Source organism: Macaca fascicularis, chromosome 6 (genome assembly GCF_037993035.2).
Source record: "Macaca fascicularis isolate 582-1 chromosome 6, T2T-MFA8v1.1".
Taxonomy (NCBI): Eukaryota; Metazoa; Chordata; class Mammalia; order Primates; family Cercopithecidae; genus Macaca; species Macaca fascicularis.
In genome coordinates, this window is record NC_088380.1 from 187,041,643 (window position 1) to 187,055,967 (window position 14,325).

At 51.2% G+C, this 14,325-nt stretch overlaps 1 protein-coding gene across 22 annotated transcripts in view; it reads right to left on the bottom strand.

Moving 5' to 3' along the window:
• The window catches only part of RASGEF1C (RasGEF domain family member 1C), a 111,736-nt gene that overhangs the window by 38,147 nt on the left and 59,264 nt on the right, over nucleotides 1-14,325 (bottom strand). For 11 of the 22 annotated variants that reach the window (XR_012414474.1, XR_012414473.1, XR_012414475.1 and 8 more), the window contains exons 2-4: nucleotides 1,548-1,730; nucleotides 1,262-1,384; nucleotides 51-188 (exon numbers count right to left, since the gene is read on the bottom strand). Coding sequence is in view for 17 of the 22 variants with exons in the window: in XM_005558797.4 (XP_005558854.3) it covers nucleotides 51-188; nucleotides 1,262-1,384; nucleotides 1,548-1,730 (444 nt within the window). In the remaining 5 variants the exon portion in view is untranslated. Of the gene's footprint in view, nucleotides 1-50; nucleotides 189-1,261; nucleotides 1,385-1,547; nucleotides 1,731-4,736; nucleotides 4,858-4,997; nucleotides 5,158-9,128; nucleotides 9,253-14,325 lie in introns of all 22 variants that reach the window. The other 11 variants (XR_012414471.1, XR_012414472.1, XM_065545952.1 and 8 more) reach the window with 4 other exon arrangements.

Below are 14,325 nucleotides of genomic sequence, written 5' to 3' on the forward strand. Positions count from 1 at the left end.
AGGTCTGGGACAGGAGCCCAGGGTGACGCGACCCCCGCCCGGCTGCCCACCTCGTCACAGGGGGCGATGCGGCCCACCACGTCCTTAAGGTGCCCGATAGTCGACTCCTCCTGGAAGTCCCTCGGGAAGGTCTCGGTCCACTCGGCCAACAGCTGCAGCAGTTTGGGGCCGAACTTCCGGACCCGGGCCTGCAGGTAAGCGAGGGGCACCGCGCTCGTGAGGGGCGCCGGGCGGGCACGTGAGCCTCACTGCGCGTCCTCGCGGGTGTGGCCGCCCGGGCAGGCAGGGCCTCGAACCCATTCTGTACCGGGGCGGGGAGGGGGTGGTGCGATCCTGCCCTGCGCCCACAGGGAGCGGAGCAGGGACGGACACATTTCTGGGCGGGGCCATCTCTTGCCGCGGCCTTTCCGCAAAGTCTCCATCCCCCGGGGGAGTCTTCGGGCCGCGGGGAGGGGGCAGTTCTCAGGAGCAGCTGACCCTGCCCCAGGGGTGGGTCCAGGTCTGCGCCGACCAATCAGAGTAGTGCATACTCTGTCATGCGCAGTGATTGGCTCACAGACGGCCACGTGACCTAGGATAGGCCAATGAGGAGGCTCACTGGACCGGTAGCGAAAAGGGATTGAGGCTTCCACGTGACTGGAAAGGGTGGTAGGTGAGCCTGGTGCGGTGGAGGCGGCCGGGCACCGCACCCGCCAGTCTGAGGGAGGCCAGCCCGGGGAAACGGCGGCAGAGGGTGGGAGACAGGCCACGGGTGCAATGCTGTAGTTTGAGGCCCGAGCCATTGGTTCCTGAGATAGGGCAGGTACAGGAGCCAGCTAAGTCCTTTTGGTTCAGGGGTCGAAGTTGGGTTTCTCTCACTAGCTGTAGAGCCCTACCGACGTGTGTGTAGTAGAGGCAGCCCGCAGGCTCTGGCCAGGGCTGGGGAGGGGGCGCGGATGTGCTGGCGGAAGGAAGCCCAGCAGAGGCAGCAGGCGACCCCCGCCCCTGGCCACAGATGGGTCCTACTGACCGGACTCCGGATACTCAGGTCTGGGCTTAATGTAAGCTCAAGGGCTCCCGTAGGGCACTGGAAAACTACACGGAGGTTAAAGGGCCTGTTCTGCTCCTTCTGGCTCTGGGCCTCAGACAAGGTGGAAACACCCTGTAGCCACCTTGTCAGGAAAACGGGGACAGTCATTGCCTCCCCGCGAGGCTGATGCCTTGAGGGCATGGCAGGGGAGTGCTGGTACACTGAGACCCCCTGGCCTGCCCTCCACCTCACCTTGTCCAGCACCGGCTTGTCCAGCTGCTGCTGCTCGATGCACAGGTGGCAGACCCGGGCCAGGAGCTCCCGGGGCTCGATGAAGAGGCGAGAGCTCAGCAGGAAGGTGAAGATGTAGGCTTTCTGGGGGACAAACGAGAAAGAGGGCACAGGCTAAGGAGGGCACCGGGAGGAGCATGCTTCCCAGCTGGCCCCGTACCCTGGCCCAAGGCCACTCCCAACCCTGTTGCCTCCCGTGCCTGATGGAGGAGAGCCCACTCTCCTGCCCGCTGGGTTGGTCACCCACCTCGGGGTAGTAGTCGGCTGTGGGCACCAGGTGCTGGATCAGTGTTTCCAGGGAGGCCGAGGATGGAGCTCCATCCAGGAGGGGCTGCCCGGCCTGTTCGCCATCTGTGGGCTCGGTGGTGGGTGGGCTGAGGCTGCCTGGGGTGACCATGTCGGAGGCACTCAGCGTCTGTGGCATGCCTGCCTGCAATGGCAAGGAGCAGTGGGGACCTAAGTGGGGCACACCTGAGTTAGGTGCACCTGAGTGGGGGTGCACCTGAGTTGGGGGGTGCACCTGAGTAGCAGCTGCTGGTCCTGGGGCTCCTGGCTGGGCAGGCTCCCCCCACAGCCACTCCGTGCCAGCCTGAGTCCAGTGGTCACTTCCTAGGAGTGCTGCCAGGGACCCCCTTCCTAACAGCAGAGCCTCCATTCTCCTTCCTCTCACAGCCTCTCAACTCTCCTGCAGGACCCATCTCTTCTCTACTTTGGCGTTCCCACTCAGGGGCAGGCCTCTTCTAGATTCTGCCCCCGCCCCCACGCCTCAACGAAGGTTGTTTTTCACAAGCCTGGATAATCGGCCTAATCCCCCTGCTTCTGGCCACAAAGATTGGTTCAGGGATTGGCCCCATCCAAATTAGGGGGGCTCAGCTGCAATCCCAGAACTTTTGTGGCACTTGGAGGCTTGCTTTCCCCCTGGAGTCTTTGAGCTGGTGGAATGTATGCCTGACACTATTGGGGCCATTGTGGCACTATGAGGGGCCAGGAAAGTGGGCACATTCCTGAGCACAGTGTCGGGGACCTTGAATCCCGCTGTGCCTGAAGCCGCTCTGTGGACTTCTCCATCACATGTGCCTGTTTAAGTTGGGGTTCTCTCAGGTACAGTCAAAACTGCTGTCCTCCTTAACCTGGCATTCCAGGCTCTTTGTGATTTGGACTAGCTGACCTGTCCATCCTCACTGCCTATCACACCCCATTGCTCTTGGCACCAGCCATGTACTCTCTTCCAAGTGCCTTCTCCAACTATGAATCACTGCACACGCCGTTCCCTCCTGCGGGAAGGTTCTCCCACCATCTTCACTCTCCCATCCCTCTAGGTGTGGCTGAAATGCCTCCTCCTTGGTGGAGGCTTCCCTGCTTCCCACCAAGGCTGCAGCTGACCTCTGGTGGGCATCAGCAGATTCTCCTCGTCAGCCTTGTTGGGTGCCTGGGGTGCTGCTGTCAGCACCTGGCACAGAGAAAGGCCAGCTGCAGCCGTTACAGTGTCTTCTCTACCCAAACCTCCAGGCAGAGGCCAGAGCACATCCTCTGTGACCCCGCTCTCAGTGACGGGCCTGGCAGCAGCAGGTGTCCATACACACGTGCAGGTAGCCCATGCTTACTCTCAGAAGCACTTCCACTTACCCCTCTAGGCCAGTCTTCCTTGAAAGCCCAGGAGCCCTCACAGTGATGTGTCTTGGCTAAATCTGTCACTGTTTAACCACCCCTTATGTTCTTTTTTTTTTTTGAGAGGGAGTCTCGCTCTGTCGCCCAGGCTGGAGTGCAGTGGCGCCATCTCCGCTCACTGCAAGCTCCGCCTCCCGGGTTCACGCCATTCTGCCTCAGCCTCCTGAGCAGCTGGGACTACAGGCGCCCGCCACCACGCCCGGCTAATTTTTTTGTATTTTTAGTAGAGACAGGGTTTCACCGTGTTAGCCAGGATGGTCTCGATCTCCTGACCTCGTGATCCGCCTGCCTTGGTCTCCCAAAGTGCTAAGGTTACAGGCGTGAGCTACCACGCCCGGCCGCCCCTACATTCTTGATCACGGAGTCCTGCCAGCTCACTGCAGGGTCTTCTACTTCTCAGGACTCTGAGACTCCCCTGCTCACACTGTCCTTGCTGCCCCGACCCTGGCCTGTTTCTCCTCTCCAGCACTCTGAGTGACCCTGCCCTGGGAGTAGAGACAGAGGGACGTGGGGGGCCAGAGCTGACACTGGGGGTCAGAGGAGCCCCTCAGAGGGCTGTCCTATGGGCATGTGGGTGTGGGAGGTGCTGGGACTGGGTTACAGCATGGGAAGGGCTCAGGCATTGGTGTGGACAGCAGCCCAGACAATCCTGGCCATGGTGACAGACACAGCTTATTTTCGCCTTCCTGACAATGCTGTAAGTGTTCAATTTTCAGCCAATAAAACTATAAAATTTCACAAAATCACCTCCTGTCTGTCCCAGGGGGGGGCGGCTGTGCAGGTAGGCATGCAGGAAGCTGCATCTGCTCAGTGGGAGGGGGCTAGCTGCAGGATGGGCCAGCTGCAGGGTGCACACTGCTCTGCCTCCTGCCCAGGGCCCGGCAGCTCAGCCTGATTCCACAAGACAGAAAACCTGTGAGCCTGGGAGGTCTGCTGTCTCCTGCTGGACACCTGGCACCTGTTCACCCTGCAGCGTTGGGCTTGCCCCAGATCCCAGCCCAATTTTCTTGACAAGCCAGTGGCAAGGGTGGAGGTGGCTCTGGAAGCCTCTGCAGGACGGTGGGAGGTGCCACGCAGGGGACTTTCTGAAGGAGGCCAGGAGGCTGCCACTTTAAAGAGACAGCCAGGAGGCTCCCAGGGGACCTGGGGCCTGGCCTGGAACCAGGTACTGGGCACATGGGAAGTGGGAGAAGTGTTCAGATCCAGCTCTGCTCTGGAGCCAGGGTTGGTGGTGGTTGCCAAACTATTGTGACCCCCAGGGATGCCCGGAGAGGGTCTGGGCTGCCAGTGGCCCTCTGACCTCCAATCACCCATCGTGTCACCAGCTGGGTCCAGGTTTGGGAATCAATGAATGGGTTTATCCTTGTGCCGCAGGCTTCAATTTTTTCCTGCTGTTGCCAAGGGTCATCCATTCCTTCGTGTATGCATGGAGTGACTCCTGGCTGTGTTCCAGGCAATGGGGACAAAGCCTGAGCTCAGGGAGCTGGCAGGGGAGGCACAGCTATGCAGAGACTGCCCCACTGGAGGCGTGCCGTGAGGGAAACAGGGTGACCACTCTCTATGCTCACTGTGGTGGGTGTCCTAGGAGACCCCCTAAGAGAAGGTGAGGTATGGGCAGGGGCGGTGGCTCACGCCTGTAATCCCAGCACTTTGGGAGGCCGAGGCAGGTGGATCATGAGGTCAGGAGATCGAGACCATCCTGGCTAACACGGTGAAACACTATCTCTACTAAAAATACAAAAAATTAGCCGGGCGTGGTGGCGGGCACCTGTAGTTCCAGCTACTCGGGAGGCTGAGGCAGGAGAATGGCGAGAACGCGGGAGGCGGAGCTTGCAGTGAGCAGAGATGGTGCCACTCACTCCAGCCTGGGCGACAGAGCGAGACTCCGTCTCAAAAAAAAAAAAAAAAAAAAAAAAAAAGAGAAGGTGAGGTGAGGTCAGCGCTGCTGCCACTACGGGGGGGCCCCAACACTCCCACCCCTCCCACCTCTCCCTGCAGGCATGCTGGTGCAGACAGGCCAGGTGCCCACCTGTGGCCTCTGCATGAGGACAGCTGGGGACACCGAGGACGCTGCTGCTCCTCCATCCCCCGGGGACAGCCAGCTCCTCCTCCCTCCAGCAGGAGCTCCAGCCTGCCTGGAACGTGCTGGGCGAGGGCGGCTGCACTGAGGGATGAGGGCAGGAAGGAGTCTGCAGAGAGACATGCCAGACGGACCGATCAGTGTGTGCAGAGACTCGGCGGAGCCGGGGGCAACGTGCTGTGATCGTGGGAGCGTATGCTTAGGTGTCAGGAGCCGGGCAGTGGCTCCTGGAAGGGTCGTGGGGAGTGACTGAGTTGGGGTAGGGGAGCGTGCAGAGTGATCAGAGCATCGCGTCCCTTGTGTACAAAAACAGCCACGTAATGAGGGTCCTTCGCTCCACCCACAAGTGACTGCTTTTATTCGTTTCTTGTCTTTCTGTAGGTTCTTTATGCAAAGACAAGGAAATGTAAATACATATCGCCCTTTTCTGTCCATATTACACAAAAAGGTAGCATGCTGTCCACACTCCCCCACACTGGGATTTTTCACTCACAATGCATTTTGAGGACATTTCCATGGCAGGGCAGGGCTGCCTCATTCATTTTTATAAAAATCGCCTCACAATTTTCCACTGTTTGGATGTCCACAAATAATTTTTAAAAACCAGTGAGGAAGCAGCCCAAGCGTCCATCAGTGATGAATGGGTGGAGAAAATGTTACCTCTCCACACAATGGGACGGGAGTCAGCCTTAGAGAGGAAGGAGATCCTGAGTCTGCGGCAACATGGATGAACCTTGAGGACATCATGCTAAGTGAAATAAGCCTGATACAGAAGGACAAACCCTGAGTGACTCCACTTGTGGGGGTACCTAGAGTCATCACATTCGCAGAGGCAGACAGTGGAATGGCGAGTGCCAGGGGCTGGGCTGCGGGACACGAGAACAGAGTCTCACTTTGGGAAGATGAGAGGATTTCTGGAGAGGGATGGAGGTGACGGTTCCACCACGATATGAAGGTACTTAATGCCACTGAACTGTACACTTAAAAAGGGTTAAAATGGGCCGGGCGCAGTGGCTCACGCCTGTAATCCCAGCACTTTGGGAGGCTGAGGCAGGCAGATCACAAGGTCAGGAGATCGAGACTATCCTGGCTAACATGGTGAAACCCCATCTCTACTAAAAATACAAAAAATTAGCTGGGCGTTGGTGTGGGCGCCTGTAATCCCAGCTACTTGGAAGGCTGAGGCAGGAGAATCCCTTGAACCTGGGAGGTGGAGATTGCCGTGAGCTGAGATCACGCCACTGCACTCCAGCCTGGGAGACGGGGTTAAAATGATACATTTTATGCTATGTGTATTTTATTACACTTTTTTTTTTTTTTTTTTTTTTTTGAGACAGAGTCTCGCTTTGTCACCCAGGCTGGACTGCAGTGGCGCAATCTCAGCTCACTGCAATCTCCACCTCCCAGGTTCAAGGGATTCTCCTGCCTCAGCCTCCCAAGTAGCTGGGATTACAGGTGCACGCCACCATGCCCAGCTAATTTTTGTATTTTTAGTAGAGACAGGGTTTCACCATGTTGGCCAGGATGGTCTTGATCTCCTGACCTTGTATCACACTCTTTAAAAACGGCAGTGATGATGGGACAATTGTTTATTGTTACGATATCTCTCAAAAGTCTTGAAATCACTGTTAAGTCTTAAATCTCCCATCTGTGTTTTGTGCACATGGCCTGAATGATGCACCTGACAAAGGGGCTGGGAGTCTCGGCGGCTGCGTAGATGGGCTCTCAGCACGAGGGGCTCAGCACGGACGGGGAACGCTCTGCCCGTGCCCTGTAGAGACAGCTGTCCGTTTCTCCCTGTGTCTGCCTCATCGGGACGTGGGGCTTGGTGTGCGTGAACTGGACATATGCACGGTGTGGCTCCCGTGGGGTACTGCTTCCTCCCCATAAAATGAATGAGACTGAATTAAATGCCCGGTGCTGGCAGGCGTGCAGGGGCAGCTCCTTACACACCACTGAGGGGAGGGGCGGTATGTGTTGTCATGGTCTCTTTAATTGTACCAGGATTTGGCTCAATGTGCCAAGAGCCTTGTGTTCTATAGCGTCCTTTCATCCTAATCAAAGCCTTGGAAATGTATCCTGAGAAAATAAAGGGGACGAGCTGTGGAAAGAAAGGTCCTTGCTTCAGCATTAAATCCCAGCAGCGAACACTCGCAAGCAGCGCCGGTGGCGAACAAAGGGAGCGCGGAGAGGAGGTGATCACAGACCCGCTGGCGGAGTGGCTGTGGCCGCCGCAGTGATGGTTCTGAACACGCAGTCGTAACACAGAAAACGGTGTGGCACAAGGAAGGGAAAAGAGCAGGAGAGAAAGGCGTGGATGGTGGAAATGACATTTATATGGATGAAGACTGCCGTGGGGCCCTGAGAAATGAGTCGCTGCAGTGCCTTCCCCGCACCCCGTTGTTTTACAGTCATTCATCCAAGTTGAAGTTCACTCATCAGGAGGCGGCTCTGGGAACACCTGAACTGATTCCAGGCCCGGAATGGTGAGGTTGGGGGCACCTGCCCCTGCTGTGGCAAGGGCACTGACAGGACACTGAGAGGAAATGCCTGGCTCTGGCACACAGCCCCAAGTGGCCGAGGCATGAGCTTCTGCCTCGGTTTCCCTCTCCATGGCTCCTGTCACGCTGCCCGGCCCCCAGCCCCTCAGGCATGTCTCCTTGTGTGTGTCTCCAGGCCCTGCACCTGGAGGTCCTGGGGCTCCTGCAGCAGTTCAAGAGACAGCAGGCGAGGATTGTGTGGGGTCAGGTCTGCCGAGAGACAGGCAGCCATGGGACAGGACCCCACGGGTCACCCTGCAGGGGGGCACTCTGATGCCCGCCAATGCCCAGTTGGGCATCCTTCTGTCTGGAGGCCTTGCTGGCAGGCTCAGGGCCCACCCTGCTCTAGGCCGCTGGCACTGGCAAAGTTTCTGGGACAGCATGGCCCCAGCCCAGCCCCTCTCTGGGAGACGGGAAATGTGTGCGGGGACAGGGGCACAATGTGGTGCGTTGATAAGGAAGGCCAGCCCTGGAGGTGGATGTGCATTCCCCTGCTATTCCAGTGGGTGCTAGAAGAGGGTAACAGTCACCTGCCCCCAGCCAGGTGAAAACGTGCCCAAGGGCCCTGCTGTTCCTCCTCCGTGTGGGGCTGGCAGAAGGTGGGCCGGCTGTGCCAATGAAAAACCACAAGCTCTGCTGTGCTTCGGGAGCTGACGTGCTCAGAGCTTTCCGGTGTAAAAGCCACCCAGGACTCCTGACGTATGTTTCGTATTATGATTGTAAGGGTGGCAATTAATTCTATGTTTTAAAAAAGCCACTGTTGGGGCCACACAGTGAGTTAAAGCACAGTTAGAAATGGCATCTGTAGTGCCAAGGTGGCCAGTTTACACACCCTGTTCCTGCTGGGGTCCCCTCATCCCTCAGCGTGGGTGGCTGGCAGTACACATCTGCAAAATGGAAATCCGTCGAACTTGCAGAAGAAAAGCAGGTGGCTGGTCAGAGCGTGTCTTGGGGGTTGGAGAGATGTTCTGCCTGGGCCAGGTGTGGCAGAAGGGACAGAGGTAAAGCAGGCTCCCGAAGGCCCTTGTGAGGACCACACGCGTGTCTCAGGAGGACACCTGTGAGCTCTGAGAAGCGGGAGCAGCCCGGTGCGCGAAGCACCTCACACAGTGCCTGCTACTGTGGAGAAAGGGCCCCCGAGGCCAGCACTCCCCACGGGGAGCTCGCCACCTGCCAGCGCCGGACCACAACACAGGCAGCAACTGCTTCTAGCCAAGGCTCTGTGCCAAAAAGACTTGCCAACTGCACCGCCACGGTTCCTCACGGCTTCCGTGCTGGCTGCAGCGGGGGCAACCCTCTACCTGCCCATCCAGCCCTGCAGCTGAAACCATGTCCTAACAGCTGCTGGAAATGACCCCCCTGCTTTAGCCTCAAAGGCTGTGGTGATCAGATCAGAGCCCTTTCTGCCCTTTGCTTTAATATGGTGCAGAACTGTACACATTTACACATTCTCAAGAGTTTGAGACCAGCCTGGGCAACACAGGGAGACCCTCATCTCTAGAAAATTTTTTAAAAATTAGGTTGACGTAATGTTGCACACCTGTAGTCTGAGCTACTTGGGAGGCTGAGATGGGAGGATTGCTTGAGCCCAGGAATTTGAGGCTGCAGTGAGCCGTGATGCCACCACTGCACTCCAGCCTGGGTGACAGAGCGAGACCCTGTCTCTACCAAAAAAAAAAAAAAAAAAAAGTTAAAAAAAATACTTAAATTTACCATGTAAAGTTCAGTGGCATTAAGTACATTCACACTGTTGCCCAAGCATCACCACCATCCATCCACAGAAGTTTTTGATCATCCCAGTTGAAACCCTGTACCCATTAAACACAAACTCCCCAATCTCTCCTCCTCTCCTCCCCCAGCCCCTGGTGACCACAGTTGTACATCCTATGTATTTTTTACTATTCTGTGTACCTTATATAAGTGGAATCATAAACTATTTGTCCTTCAGTGACTGGCGTGTTTCATTCATCTTTGTCAAGATGCACCCTGTTGTAGCGAGTGTCAGAGTTTCCTTCCTCTTTCAGGCTGAATACTGTTCCGCTGCATGCATATCCCACACTTGGTTCATCTGCGCATCTGTCAGTGGGCAGTGGGCTGTTTCCCCCTTTACCATACGGTTTTCCACAGCAGCTGCACCGTTTCATTTATTTATTTATTTTTATTTTTTGTTTCGAGACAGGGTCGCACTCTGTCACCCAGGCTGGAGTGCAGCGGCGCAATCTCGGCTCACTGCAACCTCCGCCTCCCAGTTTCAAGCGATTCTCCTGCCTCAGCCTCTCGAGAAGCTGGGATTACAGGCATGTGCCACCGCTGCGCCCGGCTCATTTTTGTTTTAGTAGAGACAGGGTTTCACCATGTTGGCCAGGCTGGTCTTAAACTCCTGACCTTAGGTGATCTGCCCGCCTCGGCCTCCCAAAGTGCGGGAATTGCATGTGTGAGCCACTGTGCCCAGCCTGCTGCACCATTTAAAATCACCACCAGCAATGTAAAGGGTTCCAGTTTCCTCACATCCTTGGCAACGCTTGTTGTTTTCTGCTGTTTTGATAATGGCCATCCTAATGGGTGGGAAGTGGGATCTCACTGTGGTTTGGATTTGCATTTCCCTAAGTATCAGTGATCTTGAGCATCTTTTCATTTGCCATTTGTATATATTCTTTAGAAAAATGCCTATTCAAGACTTTTCCCCACTTTTTTCAAGCAAAGAAAATTTAATTCATAGAATTGGTTCCGTGACAGGATGTCATTACCCCACCTCTGAGATTTAAGGAACGAAAGAGAAACCGAGGCGTTTCAAGACCCAGAAGATCAGAGGAGAAGCGCCGCAGATCTGGAGCTCATGCTTCGAGCATGGCTACTGCTGGGACCTCTGCAGAGGCGTGAGGCAGCTAGCCCCGAGACTCCTCTTTCAACCATTTTTGAATTGAGTTGTTTGGGATTTGTTTGCTTTTGAGTTTTAGGAGTTTGTTAGATATTATGGATATCAATCCCTCATTAGCTACGTGATTTGTAAATATCTTCTCTCCCATTTGGTAGGTTATCTTTTTACTTTGTTGACCCTGTCCTTTGAGGCACAAATGTTTTCCATTTTGATGAAGTCCAATTTGTCTGTTTTTGTCTTTTGTTGCCTGTGTCTTTGGTGTCATATCCAAAAAGTCACTGCCCAATTCTATATCATGAAGCTTTCCCCCAGTGTTTTTTTGAGATGGAGTCTGGCTCTGTCGCCCAGGCTGGAGTGCAGTGGCACAATCTCGACTCACTGCAACCTCTGTTTCCCAGGTTCAAGTGATTCTCCTGTCTCAGCCTCACGAATAGCTGGGTCTACAGGTGCATGCCACGACACCCGGCTCATTTTGTTATTTTGTGTTTTTGTATTTTTAATACGGTTTCACCACATTTCCCAGGCTGGTTTCCAACTCCTGAGCTCAAGTGATCCATCCACCTTGGCCTCCCAAAGTGTTGGGATTACAGGCATAAGCCACTGAGTTTGGCCAGCTATGTGTTTTTCATATGTGACTTTTATTATGTTGAGGTAGTTTCCTTCTATTCCAGTTTTTGGAGTTTTGTTGTTGTTGTTGTTGTTGTTTTAATCATGAAAGGGCATTGAATTTTGTTTAATGCTTTTTCTTCATCAGTTGAAATGATCATGTGTTTTTTCCTTCATTCTGTTAATCTATTGTATTACATTGATTGATTTTCCTATGTTGAACCATCTTTGCATTCCAGGAATAAACCTCCTTTGGTTGTGGTGTATAATTTTTTTAATATGCTGCCAAACTTGGTTTGCTAATATTTTGTTGAGGAGTTTTGCATAATAAGGGATATTGGTCTGTAGTTTACTTTTCTTATAGTGCTTCTGTCTGGCTTTGGTATCAAGGTAATGTTGTCCTCATAATATGAGTTAGGAAGTGTTTCTGCCTCTTTAATTTTTAGGAAAAGTTTGAGAAGGATTGGTGATGGTTCTTTTTTAAATGTTAGGTAGAATTCACCAGTGAAACCACCAGGTCCAGGACTATTTTGTTGTTGGAAGGCTTTTAATTACTAATTAAACCGCATTATTAGTTATAGATCTATTTAGGGTTTTCTTTTTTTTTTTCATGATTTCAGTTTCTAGGAATTTCATCTAGAAATTCCAATTTGTTCAAATTTCCAATTTGTTGGCATATAATTTTTCATAGTACTCTTATAATTCCTGTAGAATTGGTAATAGTATCCCTGCTCTCATTTCTGATTTTAATAACTTGAGTCATGTCTTTTTTTTCAGTCAGTCTAGCTAAAGGTTTGTCAATTTTATTAATCTTTTTGAAGAACCAACTTTAGGCTTTTTAAATTTTTTCTGTTCTCTACTTTATTTGTCTCTGCTGTAATCTTTATAATTTCCCTCCTTCTGCTAGCTTTGAGTTTAGTTTGTTCCTCTTTTTCTAACTCTTTACATTGTACAATTAGGTTGTTATTTTGCGACCTTTCTTCTTTTTTTAATGTGTTTATAGCTATAAATTTTCCATTAAGGAGTGTTTTTGCTGTATCCCATGTTTTAGTATGTTGTGTTTTCATTTTCATTCATCTCTAAGTATTTTCGAATTTCCGTTGGGACTTGTTCTTCAATGCATAGGTTAAGAATGTGTTGTTTACTTTCCACAAATTTGTGAATTTTCCAGTTTTCCTTCTATTATTGATTTCTAATTTCATCCTGTCATAGTTGGAGAGGATACTTTGTATGATATCTCTCTTTTAAAATTTATTGCGTCTTAATCTGTGGCCTAACATATGGTTTATCCTGGAGAATGTCACATGTGCACTTTCGAAGATTGTGTATGTTGTTGTTGAATAGAGTTCTGTATATGTCTGTTAGACCTAGTTGGTTTATTGTGTTAAGTCCTTTATTTCCTTACTTATCTTCTGTCTGGTCATTCTACCCAGTATTGAGAATGAGGTAGCAGCTGCTGAAATAGCTCAGCTGGGAAAGCATTAGACTGGAGAGTGAGGTATTGCAGTCTCCAGCTATTACTACAGAGCCGTCTATTTCTCCTTTCAATTCTGCCCATTTTTGCTTCATATATTTTAATGGTCTGTTATTGGGTCATAAATGTTTATAATTGTTAAATCTTCTTGCTGAATTAAATTTTCATTGATACGTGATACCTTCCTTGTCTCTGGTAATCCTTTAAAATTTAAAGTAGTTTTTCTGCTAGTAGTATGGCTGCTCCTGCTGTCTTTTGGTTACTGTTTACGTGGAATATCTTTTTCAGTCCCTTCATGTTTAACCTATTTATGACTTTGGATCTAAAATGAATCTCTTGTGGACAATATATAGTTGGCTCTTTTTTAAAAATCCATTCTGCCAATCTTTGTCTTTTGACTAGAGAATGTAATCCATTTCCTTTTTAAATAATAACCGTTAAGACAGGACTTACTCCTGCCATTTTGCTGGTTTTTTTTTTTTTTCCTATTGCCCTGTATATTTTTGTTCCTTATTTCCTGCAGTGCTGTGTTCTTTTTGTGTAGTGAAACATTAATTCCTTTCTTGTTTCCTTTTGTGTATATCCTATAGCTACTTTCTTTGTGGCTACCATGGGGATTACATTTAACATCCTAAAGTTATAACACTCTAATCTGAATTTAGACCAGTTTAACTTTAATAGAATTCAAAAACTCTGCTCCTATACAGTTCTGTCCCCACGCTGTTATTGATGTCACACAATTACATTTTTATTAAGTTCAAAAGCACAGACTAATAATTATTTTCTTAATGTGTTAGTCTCTTAAATCATGTAAAAAAAAAGGTAGAGTTACAGTTATCATAATACCAGTTTTTATAATTGCCCATGGATAAATCTTTACCAGATATTTTTGTTACTACAGCTTTGAATTCCTCTTTAGTGTCTTTCATTTCAATCTGAAGCACTTCATTTAGCATTTCTTCTAGGTAGGCCTTGTGGTAGTGACTTTCTTCAATTCTTGTTTATCTAGGAATGTCTTAACTTTCTAATCATTTTTGAAGGACAGTTTTGCCATACATAGGATTCTTGGTTGACAGGATTTTTACTTTCAGCATTTTGAATATATCAACTGACTGCCTTCTGGCCTCTAAGGTTTCTTTTCTTCTTTTTTATTTTTGAGACAGAATCTCACTCTGTCACCAGGCTGGAGTGCAGTGGCATCATCTTGGCTCACTGTAACCTCTGCCTCCTGGGTTCAAGTGATTTTCCTGCCTCAGCCTCCCAAGTAGTTGGGACTACAGGCACCCACCACCACACCCAACTAATTTTTGTATTTTTAGTAGAGGTGGGGTTTCACCATGTTGGCCAGGATAGTCTCGATCTCCTGACCTCATGATCTGCCCACCTCAGCCTCCCAAAGTGCTGGGATTACAGGTGTGAGTCCCTGTGCCCGCCAAGGCCTCTAAGGTTTCTGATGGGAAATTCCTTGATAATCTTATTGAGGATCCCCTTTTCTTTTTCTTTTTCTTTTCTTGAGACAGGGTCTAGCTGTGTCACTAGGCGGGAGGGCAATGGAGCGATCTCGGCTCACTGCAACCTCCAACTCCCTGGTTCAAGTGATTCTTCTGCCTCAGCCTCCTGAGTAGCTGGGACTACAGGCATGCCACACCACGCCCAGCTAAGTTTTGTATTTTTAGCAGAGACGGGGTTTCACCATGTTGGCCAGTATGGTCTCCATCTCTTGACCTTGTGATCCACCTGCCTCAGCCTCCCAAAGTGCTGGGATTACAGGCATGAGCC